Source organism: Labrus bergylta, chromosome 7, assembly GCF_963930695.1.
Source record: "Labrus bergylta chromosome 7, fLabBer1.1, whole genome shotgun sequence".
NCBI classification, from domain to species: domain Eukaryota; kingdom Metazoa; phylum Chordata; class Actinopteri; order Labriformes; family Labridae; genus Labrus; species Labrus bergylta.
Genome location: NC_089201.1, coordinates 7,893,018 through 7,912,899, shown reverse-complemented (window position 1 = coordinate 7,912,899; position 19,882 = coordinate 7,893,018). Strand labels below are relative to the sequence as shown.

Below are 19,882 nucleotides of genomic sequence, written 5' to 3'. Positions count from 1 at the left end.
TCTCACGTTCAAAACCATTTTAAATAAAGCAGTTTTCTGATTTTCTTACTCAATGTTTGATAAGTATTCAGCTAATTTAATCTACAGAATTTCATATTTTTTAAGGATTAATTCAAAGAACATGTATAGAAAAACAAAATAAAACCTCTTGTCGTCTGCTGCATTTTCTAATGCAGGTTTGATAGTAAACACATGCCTAAAGATGGGAATCATTTCATGAACCCGGAGGTTTCTGTAGAATCTATTCATGAATATGTTGCATGTTTAGCCTGACACTTACTCTCGGTGATATCCATTACTATTTTGGATTACTTTCTTCCCCAGTAATGTTCATGAAAACCACTTTAAAGGGTTTAAAGCTCATTCACTGCATACGTCTTCATTTTCAGACTGATCACTTAAAAACTGTAAAGACACTTTTCTTAGTTATTGTGTTTGATTTTCAGGGATTTTATTTTAATAAAAAAAAAAAAAAAACATGCTTGTCTTCATTTCTCTAGAGTTTTTCATGGCTCAACCTCAGCTTCTGGAGATGTCAAAAGAAGTTCCCTTTTGAAAGTGAAATGATTTTACTTGAACTGGCCGTAAGAATGCGGTCAACTACACCCTCAAGCTTTTGTAAAAGGATTTATTAAAAGATCTCTCAGCATTTACAAGTCATACATTTCATCACAGATGTGAAAGAACTGAGACTTGATTCAACAATAAACAATGCATGTAACATCTTAACAGCTAGATCTTCAGCATCAAAAAAAGAAGTGCAAACTTGTTTCAAACAAGTAGGGAAGTGCAACACAGTTCACCAGAGACACTGGGTGTTATGACACATAGAAAACACATCATTTCATTCTTTCTCTTCATTTTACAAGCTTATAAATATCTAATCAGATGTCTAAAACAACACTTAAAATTCAGAGCTGATTTGACATTTACAGTAGTCATTTAGGGATTCATTTTAAGTCATGTAACAGTAATATAGCTAAGGAGTTCATATCTGCTGATGTAGTGATAAAATGGTCAGTTTTGTGCGGATATGATAATGACAACATGAAGTCAAGAGGCTGGAATGCAAAGCAGCAAGATGAGGTGACAGATGATAAATACTGGCTTATGATTAAATGCCCAATTCAATGTTAAGACTATGACACATTAAACAAGCTAGCAGTTTCGTTCATTTGTATTCAATCAAATGAAAAGTAAGCTGTAGCATGGTGTGGTCCTGTATGTAGTAGAATTAGACCCTGTTGGAGGTGGATGAGAGAGAAACCTTCAGATCGTAGGAAGAAAAGGAGTGACTGCCTGTGCTGGCTCTTCAGCTGTTGGTACACCGAAGACGGTGTGAATGAGATCCAAGAGGCTGTTGTGCGAGATCTGGAGGCTAACGTTGGCGCTGTGGAGAGATGAAGCGCCCTCCATCTGGGCCATCTCGTGAAAGTATCGACATATCAGAGGGACCACCTATAGGAGCACATAGAGACATTTCACAACACTTACAACCTCAATACTTAAGGAAGTTAAAATGAATACTGCATGCATCTTCAAAAGGAAGCTCAGAAAGAAAAGAAAAACGAAGCAGAAAGGAGTGTAACCTTCACTACGATGAGTTTCTTCTCTAGAGCTTTTCCATCCGGGAACTTCTCTCCAAAGCACATGTTGATGGTGTATTCAGGAGAGCTGCCGTTGTTCTCTTTAAACTGCTTCAATTCTGAAACAGATCAAGGTAGGCTCACTTATTTCACATTGCCGACTTCATGCTAGCTTTAAGTCAAATGCAACAGTAGTAATACAAGATGTATTTTCTATTGCTGTTCATACCATTCACATATTTCTGAAAGCTGAGGAGCTCCACCATGGTGTTCTGGGTGATCTTCCTGGGGTCTGGGTGAGCCACACTGGGGTCACTGGTGCTGGCAAACACATGACACCTATCCTGTCTGTAGGCATAGATACCAGTGTCCTGCACCTCCAGGAGGAGACCTTTCTGGATGTTGTTCAGGATGCGGTTGGTGTATTCAATCTAGTGTAAAAAGAAAAGTCTTTAACAAAATGTTCATGTAAAAAGAAAGAAAAGCTTTGTCATTTTAGCATGTTGAGTTTTATATACACATAAGGAGGCTTTACCCACTGATTCTGATTCTCAGCATTTTGTTGTAATCAATTGTTTTTTGGTGCAACCACTTTTTATTTCCTCTCTACTTCAGTCGGAGACCTTCTTCTGATAGACTTATTACAACCCCCAGAGGGATCACAGGCAGAGATGGAAGGAGCCACAGAAAGCCCTGAAGTGTTAAGGTACCGTGTAGACTTCCTGTGATGGATTTCTTATTGAAAACCGGTTCATATTGTTGAGTCTCAGCAGCACTTGCAGAAACATAAATTCCGTTCTCTGTATCCGAGCTGATCAAAGCTCTTTGTGGAAGAGAAAATCCCAAATTTCTTTCAGCTCTCCTTTAAAGCCGAAGAGTGTGATGTGTTTAAATATCATGTGCATATCTGTAACGTGATTGTTCTTAGCATGTGAGTGTTGTAAAGCAGTTTCATGCCAATGGTTTTACATTATTACACTGATCCACAAAATACGGCGAGAAAAGCGATAATGTGCTGACAAAGGCCGGGGAGAGACAGACTGCTAGAAAATGTCGATTTAAATTACATTAAAAGAAAGGCCGTTAATGTACTTTAAAATAAATGACATTTAATTGTTTGATTATATCGAAAGGCGCTTTCGAGGGTGCCCTGGTTTGAATCGACCCGTGACTCCTTTCCCGCACATCATTCCCCACTCTCTCTCTCCCTGATATCAGACTCTATCCACAAATAGCCAAAAAATAAAAAGTAAAAAAAAGGTGTTTTCTGACCCCAGGAACTTTTTCAAAGTTCTACGAACTGTTGAAACCCTCCCCCTTTTATTGATTCTGCATAGCAGGAACTAAGTTCCTAGAACCCCGTTTAAAGTAACCTTTTAAGTTCCTGCTTCAGAGTAGGTTCTCTGCCAACAAAAAAAGTCCCCATGGCGTGTGGTTCTCAGGGAACTACCTGGAGGATAGCTCTAGGTAGTTTTTTTTTCATGAAGTCAGTTTCACATTTTATCACTGATGTTCTTATTCACCTGCTTTTGGTCCAGCAGACCCTCGGTGGAGGGAAAGCAGAGATGATAGGCGTTGAACTCAGGGGCTTCATGATGGTAGTGGAGCTGGAGACGAGCAGTGTTCAATGTAACCTTCAGCATCTCTTTCTTCCTGTAGTGGATGGAGATCTCAAGGTCGTAAATAGTCGGCTGAACAGGAGGACTGAGAGCCGATGGAATGTTTACTGTAAGGAAAAAAAAGGTTTCTTTATAGAAAATCAGTGCACATGTTTTCCTTATCCAGAGCAGCATTACATCTCATTAAAAATAAGTTTAATCTCATGTGGCTGAACGTACCCTCGTAGTAAGATGGCTGATCTGGTATATGCTGTTGGACGTTCTCAGCCACTACAGGATAGCTTTCAACCACAGGTAGATTCGGCTGGCCATAGTTCTCTGCCCAGGGTTGCTCCTCTGTTAAAGACAATAAAAAAAAGAGATTAAACAACACCTAACCTCTATTAGTTATTAATTATTACCCATGTAAAATCACAAACAGGTGGAGAGGACATAATAAGTATTGCAGAATTTCATTTTCACAGGAGACTCTGTACCTGGCGGATGGTTCCCAAGATCCAAGGCCACCAAACTGTTCAGTAGATTAAGCTGATTAGGCAAGAACACAGAAATAGAAGTTAGGGATTTAATAAGTATTGAAGAAGAGAAAACATTACAGAGAAAACCTTCTGTGATCTGCAATTGGGCACCTCGTTTCCTGATGGAAAGCACTGTATGGGAGAGCTTTGGATATCCACAGACATGTCCAAATCCTCCTGGGAGTCTTGTGCCAGCAAGCTTGCATAGTTGTCTGCCAAAAACAAAACAGACCCACATTAAATTACTTTCAAACGTAAAATTGTTCCAAAGTCAAAAGCTCGGATAAGATAACCACTGTCTTACACTCAGTGTTGATAATCTCGTAGATTTTATGAGGGTCGTCAGAATTCTTGGAGTTATCTTTGACCATCTTGAAGCGCACAGAGAGGTTGTTCAGAGCACACCGGAAGTTGGTTTTCCACCTGGCCTTGTCGTTGGGGAACTCGTTGATTTTCCCACTGGCGACTGCCCAAGCCTGCCAAAGAACACAGAGACGGATTCAAATGGGATCTTTCCATTCATGAGAGACTCTCAGAGTTAAACTTCTCTTCGTTTTAGATGGAAATATTGCACATCTAACTTCACAGCATTTATCTAGCAGCAGAAGTTACGATGGGGGGGGGGTACTTAATGAAATGTCATGACAGGCTCCACATTCTTTTTCAACAACAACCTAACACTTACTGCATCCACCATTTAAAAGGAAACACTGTAATCAACATGCAAACAAAAGGCAGACTACAAATCTGCGGTACCCTGTGGTATTGCTACTTTGCCTCTACTTTGACTGGATCAAAGTGGAAGTGCCACCACTGATGTTGGTATGCTGTAATACCCACTGGCAGCACAACACCACTCCGGCAGTAATTAAAGGGAGGAGCTCCTAATAAACTGATGTTATCAATTACACAGGCGGCCTATGAGTGTTTGAGGATTAGTATTATATCTTAATTCTTTGCAAAAAGTTATTACTACTGTGTCAGGAACATGCCAACACTTTGTCTAATCTCACAGTATCAGAGTAAAGAAGTTTGATAAAGGATGTTGTACCTACCCGGAATATTTTACTGTCCTCATCGTTGCAGTCCTTCCTAGAGTTGTGCTTCCAGGGGACTCTGAACTTGTTCTCACCCACATAGCGCAGGCCTGCATACTGGTCTGTCCCCACCTGCTGGATGAGCCAGCTGGCGAACTGAGGCTTGGGAGGGCTGAGAGGAGACATGACAGTGTTGTTCTTTCATGAAACATCTCATAATAGGAGAGAGGAAGTAGAGACAAGCACTTAAACCGCACAAACACAGACGCAGCCAAGTGTTTTCTTTCTCCTTTTATTACTGTACACTGACAATAAAAAAAGGAAAAAAGCTGGTCTCCAAGCAGCATTTTAATCAATGCAATCCTCAACACAGTCTGGCAGAATAGTTTGCAGCAACATGCACACTTTACAAGACAAATTCAGAACTTCATATGAAATCATTTGACTACATATATAAACAAAGTTTCACAAGGAACTAAATCGTTCACACTTTGACTACTCCACTCACGACAAAACAAATACTCATCATGTTGTGCTAAATGACGAAGGACGAGAATAAGATGAGGATGTGTACTTCCTTACCTTTGCATGTCTCAGCAGAAGTGTGGCTCTCTATTGAGCTGTTGATCTGAATGCTCAGCTGTACGGCTGCAATTTTACCTCCCAAACAGCCGTGACATCATGTGAGGTCATAGTCTCCTCCCCCCTCCTCCTCCCCCGCGGTGGGAGGGTGCAGCTCCTTGTGGCATTTCCGACGTACGAGGAGGAGGAGGGGGGCTTGATTCGTGAACGATCAAAACGTTACCGCCTCACACAGAGCATGAAATACAAGACGGGTCCGTTCACGGTAAAGACATCGAAGACACCCTCTGCAGACCGGAAGCAAGGGGAGGCTTTGTCAGGGAAAGTGGAATTTTTCAATTAGCTGATAAACTGGAGAAAGTGAAAGAAGGCCTAGCGATACTGTTGCACCTTTTTTTTTTGGTTGCGTCATCTGCGTTTCATCATCCACTTAATGAGCCACGTCATTGATGGTGTGTTTACTGGGATTTGGAGACATTGTGCCGATAATGTTACGTTTCCAGTACACTTCATAGGACCTGACTAAACTAGGCCTCTGTATTGTGTTCTGTTCTAGAGTAATGTAAAGCCTAGTGTAGGCTGTATGTTTGTATTTTTATCAACAAGTTTAACCTCTACATAGAGCTACGTAATCCTGGCTATTATTGATGCCACATATTTAATGATTCTATGTTTATCATGAGAAGGATCAAGTGACATGTCTTTGCATGCAGTAGCCTACAAAACAATGCATCAGACTTTGAAACACTGGTGCATACAAAAACATTGCGGGGCCTGCCTTTTTTTTTTCTTCACAAACAACAGGTACCAAATACTTACAGACTAAGATTTATACTCCAGTGCCCATTAAACTCCTTTGTATGCCAAGTCAGCAAGTGGTACAAAGCATACTCAGTGTCCCTTTGTGATCATAAACCTGAAACTATATTTGGGGGCAGCTGTGGCTCACAGGTAGAGCGGGTCGTCCTCTATTTTGAACCCCATCCGACTGTCTACATGTCCAAGTATCCCCACAAAAGACGCTCAGTCCCACATTGCCCCCAACGACATCGCCTACACTGTATTAGACTGTTACAAGGCTTAGCTGCCTTGAATGGCACATAGTGTGTGAATGAGTGTGTGAAAAGATAGATCCTGACGCGCTGTGTAAAGCGTCTTGAGTGGTTGGAAGTGCAGTCCATTTTAACAAACTTTATTATAGCACATCACAGATATTTTTATTATAATACAAGACATTTTAAAATCAACATGTAAGTTGTTGTTTTTTCTATACAGATGATACTAGTGGGTTAGCTTTGGGGCATTTAGCTGATACAAAAGGAGCTCCACCTGTTCTGTATGTGTTTTTACAAAGGTATTGCTCACTAAAATAGTGTCCCATGAAAGCACCCGGTTCCTGTGAATTCAGCCACATTAACACACACCGTAAGTGGTACTTTAGATTGCAACAATTGTGCAGTGTATCCAGGGGACTTTCAGAGTTAGGATCCAGGTGTCTGGTATTGTTATGTGTCTGAATGAGACAGGCTTTTTATAATCAGTGAGTGAAAGTGTAGTGTGGGGATTCACATTTTATTTTAGCCATCAATGCATTCTAACTGCTCTGCAAAGGATAACACAACTGTGAAATATGATTTTTGTTTTTCTCCCCTTCCCCACTCTTATCCAACCTGTTATCCACTATGACTGTACAAAAGATCAGGCACAATGTGCAGCGTCTGTGTGTCTTCACTAATAATGCTTCTCTTAACTGGCGTCAAGGGGGAGCATTTCTGTCTTTTTCCACCACAGACATGCGTTAATGAAGAACTGAGAATCATAACACCAATGCAATAGCCTGCCACAATTTTAAGCAAATATCTCAACCCAGTTTACATGTCTGAGGAAAGGGGAAACGATACATGCTCTATTGGATCACTTCCCTTTTCCTGCTCATTGGAAGTACTCTGTCCTCGTGAACGTTGCCCTGCATACAACATGGGCTCATCACTGAGGAAAGATGTAGTGTGGTGATTGGAGAACCACACTGGAGGTCCATATCCTGTTTCCCAAATATATTCAAGGCAATATCGTAAGTGCCAGTTTGTCTGTAAAACCAAAAGGCTGTTTGGAATAGTGCGATCCTGAAGTGGCCTGCATAAGATATTAAAGTGAGGGAAAAGTCCCATCAGCTTGCCTGCAAAGTTCTAAGGTTCAACTCAAGGTTTTAAAAGGGGGATTGTACCGGGGAATCTTGAAAGTTTCTGGATTCCCCATTCTTTTTCTTTCTTTCTTTTAAAATCTTCCTATTCTCTCTGTCTTTCTTTCTCTGTGATTTCTCTGTGATTCTTTCTCTGTGATTCTCTGTTCATTTGCAGAACAATACACATGTTTTGTTGACTTAAGCCTTTGATTAGAAAAAAAAACAACTCATAAAATCGGGCGTGTTGAGTTTCAGTGAGTAAGCCTGCCACCTGCTCTCATAAACAGCCACACCCCTACCTTTGAATTAAACTTTGGCAGGCAGCAACTTCTGTTACTTTGTATGTGTGTGTGTGTGTGTATTTTCTTTTTACTTGTGAGTGTTTGTTTTCTATGTGGATGCGTAACTAATCTATATTAAGATGTTTTGTCATGACGGTTTGATCGGATAGCCTAGGATATGTTATTGTATTATGTAGCTACATTATATTCACTGTATAGAGTGGCTGCTATTTGATTTAACAACACTACATGGTACACTCTGCTAAATCTATTTCAGATTTATTTTACCATCTTATTACTTGACATCTCTCCATGGGTTTCAAAGACTGTCCAGTGTCCATTATTTATTGAAAACACTTCATTGAGATCTTTTGGATTGGGGAAGGCATTGTTGTCCTGCTTAAGTCCCCATAACCTTTTACTAAAACCCATTTGTCCTGTTCTGGACTTTTTCCTCCAAAATGCTTTGACTGCACTGAACAGTATCTTACATGTGAACCCAACTGTACTGCAGGCTCCAACAACTGAAAATCGCAGCATAATCCTTCATACTGTTTAGAAATCCAGGAGTCATGAGCTTCAGCTTTCAACAATATGATTTCCAAAGTTGAGCCAAAAACTGAAATTTATTGTATGTATTAGTTCAGATTATAATTGGCTGAAAGGGTTTACTGAGGTTCCATTTACTACCATAGTCTCTCGCCGCCCCCTGCTGTTCATAAGTGGGATATCAGGCAGATGTGAGTGAGAGAGAAAGGGGAAATCTCTAACAAATTGAAAGTGGGGATTACCAAGAAACACTTAAGATAAGCACAACAAAAGACACACCAGCCAGTGCAGTTCTTCATTACAGCACTGTGGAGTGAAATCTTCATAAATCATATCGGGATAAACAAAAACAAACAAAGACAAAAAGTTGATTATACATGGACATCTTAATTTAAAGTACATAAGTATAACACAAACACTTAATCAGTGGTGATTCTGGACAGTGTCAAAGCCCTGGGCAAAAATCATTTGGGGGTCCCTCCATCCAGCGTTCAACCGGCATCAAGAGTGATTTCAGTCAAACAGGGCCCCCTTAGGGAAGTTTCCTATTGTCATTGCAAAGGTGTACATTTTTGGCTGATTTGGGGCCCCCTAATGGTTTGGGCCCCCAAGCAGTTGCCTTGCCTGTTGACAAGCAGTGCCTCTGCACTTAAAAAAAAGAAGAAGGGCAAGTTATGTGTGCTGTGAGTTTGGCACAGGTGCAATGGGGATCACCTTTTGTATTACACAGTCAGGATTTAACAGTAACATTAAATCTTTTGACCAAAGCCTGAAATACTCAAGTGATCAAAATCATAATGTGTGTTTTATATTAACTAGTTCACTTCTCTTTTTAAAACTTTTCCTCTTATCGCATGAAAAGGAAATCAAACTCTCATTGCTCCTGTGTTTTATATAGGCTACATGTTTTTTTTTTCTAGTGGTAGAATGTAGTTGTGGAAATGAAAGGTGTAAAAGCAGCTCTTTTGTTTTGCTCATGTGGGCTGGATAGAGTTCAGAGCAATCTCTGTCCAGAAGACGTCCAACCTGTAGCTGTCAGGGAATCCCCCCTCTCTCTGAACAATGGGCTATACATTTATAGAATATGTGGAGTTATATGAGGTAGTTGCAATTTTTAGCCACCAGAGGCCACAAGTGTCACATTTTAACTGAGGCACGGTCGTGTCCTCAAAGCCTTGTCTACCCCTCCGCTGAGGAGATTTCACCAGCAAGTTTCTGGTGAGGGACTTTTCCAAAACCACAAAATCTTCGTCGAAGGTACTTTAACGATACTGAACACAACTTTAAGTAAATTTAACCACAAACGAATGGACTTGTGTTGGGGAAAACGGTAGCCTATAAAAAAAAAGGCTGGTGATGCTGTTGTGTTTAACTGTCCAGTCGGACGTGGTGCTGAAACGCTGCAGCCGTCCACGTTCAGTCCGCTCAGACTGTTACCAGGTTACGTGGTACGTAAAAATGCAAAATCTAGATAAGCCTTGGCAGTCACATAAGAGTTACAGACGTGCACTGAAATTAACAATTATTGTAAAATCTTGTTTAACAAGTGCCATTAAACTGGACCTGCGGAACACTTGTTAGAGAAGTGACTATAAAGTCCACTTTACGTCTACACGTCATAAAACATGATGTTTACTTTTGAATAAATCGCGTCCCTGCACGAGCTTTATAAATGCCAATTATTGTGCTTAGAGACACGCTTGCGGTTTATTTGGCTCTGTAAAGCTGTAGCCTGGATACAGCAGAGAGCGTCCTTGGTATTTGTGATTGTAAAGAGCTGGAGGAGAAAGATGGCCGAGGGGGGAAGACTGATAATTTGAAGACTTGCCAGGGGTACATTGTCAAATTCAAAAGGCATTTCAAAGAAGCAAACCATTCACTTTTTTTTTTTTATTCTCTCCTCTTTTTTTTCCTTCTTCTTTCGCTGTCTTTTTTTTTCTCCTTCCTTTCTTTGCGCACGGTTGCAGGCCGTTTGAATCGACCAATGGGCCTTCAAGTTTAGAGACATTGGAATGTAAATGAGCCCAGCGCGTGCTCCCGGCGCAGTGAAAGCTCGGGATTGTTTATTGAGCTCCCGGAGCCACGCGCCTGGCCCGGGGGAGTCGGCGTGCAGAAGAATCACACAGCGGGGGCGGGGCCTCGCGACGAAGCGTGCGTCTCCCCCCCCCCCCCCCCCAAAAAAAAAAGGGATGGGTGGGGTGTGTGTTGGGGGCGCGTGTTGAAAAAGAGGAGTGCTGCCAAAGTTTGGGTCAGATCGGCTCGTGGAGTAAGCAGTCAAGAGAGAGACTTGGACTAGAGTTAGCCACACGGTCCCCACGCGAAGGACACGAGAGCTGTACACTGCCAACGCTTCCTACTTTTCTTCCTGTCCCACTGATAGAGGCTGCAACAATCCTCTGCATCCATCCCTCCTAAACAACTGTCAACAAGATGGAAACTACAACCATCACCACCACACAGACGGCATTCACCTTTGGACTTACTGAAAGACGCGCCACCATCAGCCTGCACGCGCCAGCTGAGGACTGCGGCGTCCCCGTTGTGCACTCAAACACCACCACTGAAGCCGACTTCCAAAGCAAAACCAAGGTGCTGAAGAGACAGCGCTCCAGCTCACCAGAACTCCTGCGCTGCAAGCGGAGACTGAGCTTCAACGGACTCGGCTACTCCATCCCCCAGCAGCAGCCCGTGGCTGTGGCGCGGCGGAACGAAAGAGAGCGGAACCGTGTCAAGCAAGTCAACATGGGTTTCCAAACGCTGCGTCAGCATGTGCCAAACGGCGCCGCCAACAAGAAGATGAGCAAGGTGGAGACCCTGAGGTCTGCGGTGGAGTACATCAGGGCTTTACAGCAACTTTTAGACGAGCACGACGCCGTGTCGGCTGCTTTCCAGTGCGGGTTGCCTTCCCCGACACTTTCCAATAGCTACTCCGCTGACCCTGAGTCGCCTCACTCCACTTACTCATCAGACGAAGGTAGTTACGAACCTCTAAGCTCTGAGGAGCAAGAGCTGTTGGACTTTACAACCTGGTTCGACAGGTACTGAGGCGGACAACATCCAAACCACACAGAATCTGCTGTGCGTAAAAGCATCTCTAAAAAATGCTGACAAAGACTTGCTGAAGGCGTCAGTGTTGCCCTCCGTGCTTGGAAGTGATCTGTTGCCTCCCTCCCTCACCCGGGCTGCTTCTGCAGAAGCAAAGCAATAGTGAGAAAGAGAGAGAGTGTGTGTACTAGAGAGCGGTAGCCTCATGTTGCATGGAACAGGGTCACGATGAGGCGTGGACATAAAGGGCTGGTGATGTTTTGGTTGAATAAGTGCAATTAATACGTGACACAGCAGCAGACTCTGCAGAGGACTTGAATGATGAGAGTTTCATCAGAGCAGGACTGCCCACCTCAGCTGCCACGTCTGCTGGAAGACACAACAAATATGATGCGTCAACAGACTATTTTGTTGTACAAGTTTCCCCTTTTATCAAAAATTGTAACGTACAATGACCTGTTTATCATGAAGACGTATTTTTGTACACTGAGTCAAACAAACAATGTCACTGCCACTTTTCCTAACAGTGTTTTTTTTTACAACCAGCTGTCAGAGAGGCAGTGAGTCTGCATGTATGAGTTGTGTGACTGGGCAGCAATATCAAGGCTTCTACCTGTGACAGGATATAATTGTTGTTATTTTTAATTAGGTGGTGAGGAGACCTTAATTAATGTATGCACTTGTTCTCCGTTTCCTGTATAGCCTAAAATGTAAATATTCAATTTAACAGATATATTTTGTGTAAAACAACTTTTATAAATAAATATGAATCTATTTATATTATAATCTTTTGCACTGGTCTGGTTCTTGAACTGGTATTGCACACATGTCTGCTCAGGGGTGTGAGGGGTGTGTGTCTGTAGTGTCGGCGGTAATTGAGCAAACTATTCAAAGCCCTGCATGACCTTTTCCCGACTTGGTTGGGCACACGGGGGAAAATTGCGCAGCTGGGTGAGCACTCAATAACCATTGTAGACGTGCACCTTCCACAGCGCTTTGTCTGAATTCAGGACGGGGAGATTAATATTACGTTTCATGCATTGCATTGTTTCTTTTGCATACTGCCTTTACCCAATAGCCCAGGGGGAGAGAGAGGGAGGGGGCAGGAGGGGTGCAATTCACTCCTCTCAAAGGGTATAGACACTTTGAAATACGGCCCGGGGAAAGTCAGCAACACAATGAGACGGGTCAAAATTCTTATTGCCCGATTGAGATCAATCTAAATAAAACCGGGGGTTGTAGACTAGTTGTATCCCCGACTGTGACTTTCATGGCGCACACAGCCCAATCAAGAAGCCCATCTCCTGCGAAATGGGGAGCACAACACCACATTGTGCGCGCCATTGTGCGCGCCTTTGCGCCTCATTATGCCAATTATGGAGGATCTTCTATTGTAATTGAACACTGATGCCAAATTCAGCGAGGCAGAACGAGAAATAACGAGTTTAATTTCACCTGGTGCTCACTGTGGGAGTGGAAAATTGCAAACAAGAGAGTCTGATTAGAGCTTTTTTAATAATTCAAAAAGAACATCAGCCAACATGCATACAAATAAGAAGAATATGCAGTGGCTAAACTGCACTACTTACACTTTTGATAACAAAGAGCTTACATAATGTTTATTTGAAGGTTATTTTGTACTTGTGTTACTTGCACCAGTAAGTGTGTTTCACTTTATGCAAGCTTTCTATTTCTCTCTCTCTCTCTCTCTCTATCCACACTCACACACACACACACACACACACACACACACACACGTACACACACGTACACACACACACACACACACACACACACGTACACACACACACACACACACACACACACACACACACGCACAGTGCAGCCGGCAGGTGTAAGCCACGTGCCTGTACTCGGTGACAAAGGCTCTAGCCCTCCCATTGGTCAAAGGCTCGCGTATGTGAGGTCCGTCTGTGAAGGCAGTGACAAAAATCAAACAAGTGATAAACGACATTAATTACGCTGTGCTTTATAACCTCCTACGTCACCGAAGCGCCAAAAAGACAAATCAATGTTAGGCGCAGAACACCCCGCTGCTCCATTATCATAAGGTTGAAATGGTATTTGTGATGTCCTTCAGTGTCAGACAGAGGCCAGGCCACAGAGTAAAAATAAGCGCTTGCCTCTTGTCCTCTAAGATTGATTTGCAATTTTCTCCTCAGCTAAACATGGAGGAGCAGGGGCGCTCATAGATTTATTCATGTCATCTTGTCTATGGGTCATTTTCACTTTTACAATACATGAGGGCCATGTTAATTTTGGTTAATCCCGTGCTGAATAATCAATCACATGCAGCCCATTTATGCGTGCGTTTTGTGTGCAGAGCCATGATGTATGCGTAAACCATGGAAACGCCAAATGCCTATACCTAGGCTCTTATACCGGGAATAATTGGAGAAACGGGGTGCAGATGGGTCATCTGTTGCTTTAAATGCAACAGAGTGCTCACATTTCATTAACTGGCGGCCTTATATTCATCCAGTGTTTGTAAATGTCATTGCTGAAAAAAAATTATCTTTTCATAACCTGTGTGTTTTTACCCCTTAGGCAAGAAACGTTTTACAGTTCATGGCCCCAAAACATTATTTTATAGACAGACAATATTTACATCACAACAGTCTAGCTGCCACTAGCACAACCACTTTCATTTTCACCCTTACACTTTATTAAAGAATGTGCAACCTAGTGTGATACATATAGAAATTAGAATTAGAAAATGTTTTTGATCTGACCCATCAGATCATATGTGACATACATTGACAAGAAAAACACAGCAGCTATCCTCATCATAAACCTCTACTATTGGGCTACTCTTTACAAAACTCTGATAAGTTTACATGATTTCAGTGAGACATTGTGAAATTATTTTGCTCATCTCACGTCTTGAGACCTGAAATCTTGTTCTGACAGTAAATTCTGCAGTGATCCGGATTATTAAAGCAACACATTTAAGCTGAGTGAACATGTTAACTCATAACAGCTGCAGTTACTGTGCTGAAGCATTAGCCCACCAAGAGTCAGTACCCTGATGATACTGACTCAGTGGTGGCATTGATAACCTAATCACAGCTCAGACACCTTCAGAGCAAGGTGGAGCAAGTGCATCAGAAAATGCAGGCAAGGAAAAAAAAATCTGTTCGTGTACTTCCGCCCACAATCAAAACGCTCTATGTCTCAGATTCTTTATTAATCAAACTAATACTTTATATCTTTATTCTCTGCTTGTCAGAGTCAATCCAACTGTAAATGAGACCCTCTTACACAAATGGCTTCTGGCGGTGGAAAACAAATCTGGATTTATCTCAGTTTACAGGAAACCTTTCATGCAATGTTCTATGAAACCACACATATTTTCTGCTGGAAGATTCCAAAGTCATACAAGTAATACAGAAAAACAACAGTTGCTCTGTGAAATCAGAATAACAACTGTACAGACAGAGGAGGGATGAGCAGAGGCCGAGTAGGTGAATTCAGAGCGGTGGTGTGCAGCCTTGAGGTGTTAATAATTAAACAGAGGCACAGACACATTTGTATTTAACAAAGACAGAAAAAACATGCTGAACTGATTTGGAGTAGACTCATTTACACACACACACACACACAAGCACAAGCACACACTTGTCTATGCAGCTGGTTCAGAGACAAATCTGTTGACCTCTTGGCTGTTGATTGAGAAAGGTCCCATGTAGTAGAAGGATGCACTAGTGTTTTTGCACCAATTGATGCTGCTACTCCTTTTTCACCTTATAGTAAGTTTTGTGAGTCCCTGCTGGTCACACTGTTTCCATGTTTAGTAGATAACTGAATTATCCATTGCACTGGAATATCTGCTGGAGAAGTTCTAAAGTTATTATCACATTCAAGAACTGAGTCACATTATTTCACACTTGATTGAAAGAACAGATGACAATAAAAAGTAGTTTTTCTTTGCCAACATGCCCCTTTTTCCTTTTTTTCCCCAACGTCTCTCAATACAAATAAATATTGTAAGCAGCAGTCTGTTGGAAATCCTCTACCCTGCACCAGTTCTTACTAAATAGGAGTTTAACTCACAGCTGCAATGTTACTATTACTCTGTGACAAAAAGTCAGTCATCGGGCTTTTGTTTTTTCTTCTATTTCTAAAAAAAAAAAAAAATCTCTCTCTTTTCAGATGAACATTTGAATGCATGCAGCTCAGCACTTTCAACCGACACCTCTGTATGTGAGTGAATAGGTCCTAAACTTCAGACGACCCAGCAGAAGAGGAATCCAGCTCAGGCCTGAAGGGTGGAGAGATGGAGGAGTTGTGGATGTGTGGTAGGGAGGAGGTGGCGGGGGCTGTGATTTGCATGGCCCATTGTGCTGCACAAGTTTGGGTGCTTTTTTTTGGCCTAGGCCCTTTTGGCCATTTACTTCCACTCTGGCTGGCTGTGGCGGGCTGTGAATAGTCTCTGCTCCAAGGAGACACAAAGGCGCTTTTGTGCTGCGGCCGCACCATATTCATCATGTAATGCCTGTAAGACAAATCTGATTGGACGTCTCTGTCACTTTGATGTGGGTCCAGAGTGCGAGTGGCCCTGAGATTGCTAACTTCACTCTCTATTGCCTATTCTGCAGCATTGATACGGGGGTTGGAGGCAAAGGGGAGAGAGGAGTGGAGGAGGAGGTGGCAGAGGGGAGAGCAGGCAGGGGGTAGTCCTCATTATTTGCAGGAGCAAATTCATAATAAATTTCCCCATTCTACAAAACCGGGTCGAGATGATTGACACTACTTTACGCCAGGCTGAACAAAAGGCCTGATTTGAGCAGAATACCAAATGAATGGGGCGAGCGTGGACTCAATTCAAACAATTTTAATCTCTCCCTGTCCTCCCTTAGTCCTCCTCTCCTCCTCTCTCCCCCTCTCCCTCACACTTAGCCTCTTTTTTCAACTTCAACTCTCCTGCCTCTTTTGTGCAGAGCATTCTCATTTTACAGGGTAATTCTACTCCAACGGATGTGCTAATTTTGCCAGGTTAAACTGGATGTTGGTGGACTCCTGTGATACAGAGGCTTATTCTTGCCTAATGACTGTAATGATGGCTCAGAGGGACTGCAGTCTGGAGTGGGCAGTGTGTCCACAGCTTGATAGGTAGAGGTTTTTTTTGCTTTTGTGGGCTGAGCTGGAGCTGATGTCTAAGGTTAGGTGTAGGGAAAAGGATGATGGACACAGTGATGGGACCATTATGGATCTGCTGCTGAAAGACTGGCACAGAATGATGCCTTAAAGTGCAGGATACACATGTTTCTTTCTTTTTTTCCCCTGACTGTTAGTACAGGAGGCTGAAGAAAACCTTTTTTTAAGTCATGAATCCACGACAGTCATGAAGCAAACAGTGTTTTTACAGCAATGTCTAGATGGTGGACTGGATTTTGATATCAGAGATGTTCTGGATAACGTTCCTAGTATGATTACCACTTGCATTTCAGCAGGAAATGATGGTAGACAGAAAACAAAACTCTTTGTGAAGAGCAAAAAGGGCTCTATGCAATCAGACTTAGTGCAATCCTGCAACCCATCGTCCGTCATCTTCACTTTAGCTTTAATTTATGTCCAGACATTTGTTTGTGTAAAAGTGCAGTTAAAAGGGGCGCCGTATAGCCTGGCTGTTGTGTCGTGCACCCCATGAACAGAGGCCGTGGTCCTCATCGCAGTGGCCATGGGTTCGAGTTTGACCTTGGCCCTGTATGTCGTTCCTCCCTCTCTCCTCCTAACGTTTCCTTGCCCCAGTCAGCTTTCCCACAAAAAGTGCAGTTAAATGCTCACCAGGTCGACTGGTTCAAAACAAAAAGGGACACACACATTGGCGTGCTTAAAAAACAGTGATTGGTCTGCAGTAACCTGTAGAAATGACCAGACTCTCAGATGTTTTGGTTGCGTGGCATTAGTCCATTTCCAGTGAGGTTGTGAAACTACATGTATTGCAGGTGCCAATTTATTGATTAGACGAACAAAAAATGTACTTGTTGTTGCTTGATAACTTTTTACAGCTGAATGCCGCTTGTAGAACTGTTGTATTGAAAAGAAAACTGTATGAGATGAAGTGTTGTCGTAGTGGTTGCCAGCATGGCTGTGATTGTCTTCAGCAGGCCTGTGGCTATAACTGAACCTCAGCCGTGCTGATATTGAGTACAGCTCCCTCTGATGTGATATTTCCTAACTGTTCCTAACTGAAAGATTACAAATGTTTGTGTGCAAATGAGCAAAACGTTTACAGTAGAAACATCAGAGTGAGTGCATTGAGAATATTTCTCTAAAAACCTCCATTATTTAGACTATTTATTTAATTATTTTTTTTAAAGAATAGTGAGAAGAATTAGAGATCCTTTTACTAAAATACAAGACAAACAGAAGATTAGCCTGTGTGATTTCATCTATGGGGTTAAGGGGGACATTTCTTTAATGCCCAAAGCCTAATCTAAATGTCATGATACATAATCAAAAAGCTTTTATAGTTGCAGACACAGAAGAGTAGTCTTTTTATAAACCTATAGTTGATCTGAACAAAATGTTAGAGAAGAAGTTGGGAGATTTTCTTTACTTGAAATGATCTATAGAGTTCTATGGAGACACCATCTAGTGGACACTGCTGGAAATTCATCTTCTAACACACGTTTGCCTCAACTCTTATGGCATAACGTCACGCCCCATGTAAGGAGGCTACAGTCCTCCAAGCGGGTGACTCAGGACAAGTCCGACCTGTGTCACCTTTCCTGCATGTCATTCCCCACTCTCTCCATATTTCCCATCCACTGTCATATCTAAATAATGAGAGTGCTGAAATAATCCATAAGTGCCCCCTTAATATACCATATATGAACCTTTATGAACTTATTGCTTCAATGTTTGCTTCTATACTGTCTCATAATTCTGTTGTAGAAGACGCCTGCCATTTCTTACTTTCAGGGTTATTATCATTATCCAGGTCACTTCATTTAAACCTCCCCCATGCTGTCCTGGACTGCCCCACCTTGTGGGTAAGTGTGTGATGACATAATATGTGAAGCCATCAAAGACAAAAGACAAAAAACAAAAAACGGTTACCTTCTTTAACTGTCTCTCTAAAAACATGTTATGTGTGGGCTTGCTGTGTATGTGTGTGTTTGTGTTTTTGTCTTTGTGTTTACATGGCTTTCATCCATACTTCAGTTCAGTTCAGGTGCATTCCTTCACTCAACAATACGTTGTAGGATCTCAAAAGATTGTGTATGCGTGGGTGAGTGTACAAATTTTCTGATTGTTTGCATGTTAAAGGTCACACCTCTAGTTTTGAAAACCACTTTTCTACTATTTCTTTCTTTTTAACTCAAACAAGTTCTGTCCCTCCCTATACACACAAACACACACACACACACACACACACACACACACACACACACACACACACACACACACACACACACACACACACACACGCACACACACACACACACACGCACAGAGTCATGTCCCAGGGTCCTCAGCAGGTTGAAGCCTGCCCCTGAAGAACCTGTTCAACAGTGACACACCACGGCCTCACCAGCCTCTGACACGCATCGCCCTCAGCTTCAGATCTCATGCTTTATTCTTCTATTGTTTAATGCAGACAGACAGTGGGACACTTGGATAGTTTCTTTTATACTTCTTGTGAATATCTCTGCACGTCACAATAAAAGAGCTTTCTTCATGGTATCAAAGCTTAGTGTACACTTGCTTTTGATAATGAAAGGTTTGTGTGTTAGGACACTGAATGGAATCATGACAGCACATGCAGCGATCGGATGAAAAAGGGAATTGAGTAAAGATGGATCAGTCAAGTCAAAAACATAGTTTAAGTGTGATTTATCTGGAAATTGTTTGTATTTATAAACTTAGATACACCCACTTGAGGATTGAGGCATTAGATTTTTTATACTGTACTGTAACTTATAACAGTCATAAATACACCTGCAGATCTCACTGTTAAAGAGCGAGAGTGATGATAATTCAACTGCTTTATATTAAAATCACTTTAAATCATGGTACACTTGTTCTTAACACACCAGTAATAAAAATGTAATACTATAACACTGTAAGATGCTGTGTTATGATAATAACTTATCCTTTCTGTCTGCATGACGAGTTTTTAAGTGTGTTAGTACAAATAATTGCTCACCATATGATTTCCTTATGCACACTTTAAAATCACAACGTTAACTTTTAATAGAATAATTACACAATGCGATATTGGCATGGCAAGTTTATTTTTCATTGCTACCTTTTATCTTTTTCTCTTTTCTTTGAAGTTGTGATCTTTTAGGGAACTTAAAGAAATATCCAGAGGCAGGGGAATTTTCAACGGAACTCTTTTCCTCAATGGAGCATGTTTACATGAAGCTGATTTGCATCAGAGCAACGGAAAGGATCACACCTTCCTGGCAGCAGTAACACGATCAAATGAGTGATTGCAAATGATGATATTC

General features: G+C 41.9%; 2 protein-coding genes across 3 annotated transcripts; one reads left to right on the top strand and one right to left on the bottom strand.

Annotated features, from left to right (window-relative positions):
• Positions 1-608: 608 nt before the first annotated feature.
• On the bottom strand, positions 609-5,651 carry irf7 (interferon regulatory factor 7). Of its 2 annotated transcripts, XM_020641310.3 has the most exons (10): positions 5,343-5,651; positions 4,779-4,932; positions 4,028-4,199; positions 3,835-3,935; positions 3,682-3,733; positions 3,425-3,541; positions 3,110-3,312; positions 1,816-2,017; positions 1,590-1,705; positions 609-1,458 (listed from the first exon to the last, which is right to left on the bottom strand). In XM_020641310.3, exons 1-10 carry the CDS (start codon positions 5,348-5,350, stop codon positions 1,270-1,272), a joined length of 1,314 nt encoding a protein of 437 aa, XP_020496966.1. In that variant the 5' UTR covers positions 5,351-5,651; the 3' UTR covers positions 609-1,269. The 2 variants fall into 2 exon arrangements, with proteins under 2 accessions (XP_020496966.1, XP_065812726.1); XM_065956654.1 differs by lacking the exon at positions 5,343-5,651 and having other exon boundaries at positions 4,779-4,961.
• A 4,935-nt stretch (positions 5,652-10,586) lies between these two features.
• Positions 10,587-11,803, top strand: ascl1b (achaete-scute family bHLH transcription factor 1b). Its single transcript, XM_020642779.3, has one exon. The coding sequence runs from the start codon at positions 10,785-10,787 to the stop codon at positions 11,397-11,399; it is 615 nt and encodes a 204-aa protein (XP_020498435.1). The 5' UTR covers positions 10,587-10,784; the 3' UTR covers positions 11,400-11,803.
• The last annotated feature ends 8,079 nt before the right edge of the window (positions 11,804-19,882 follow it).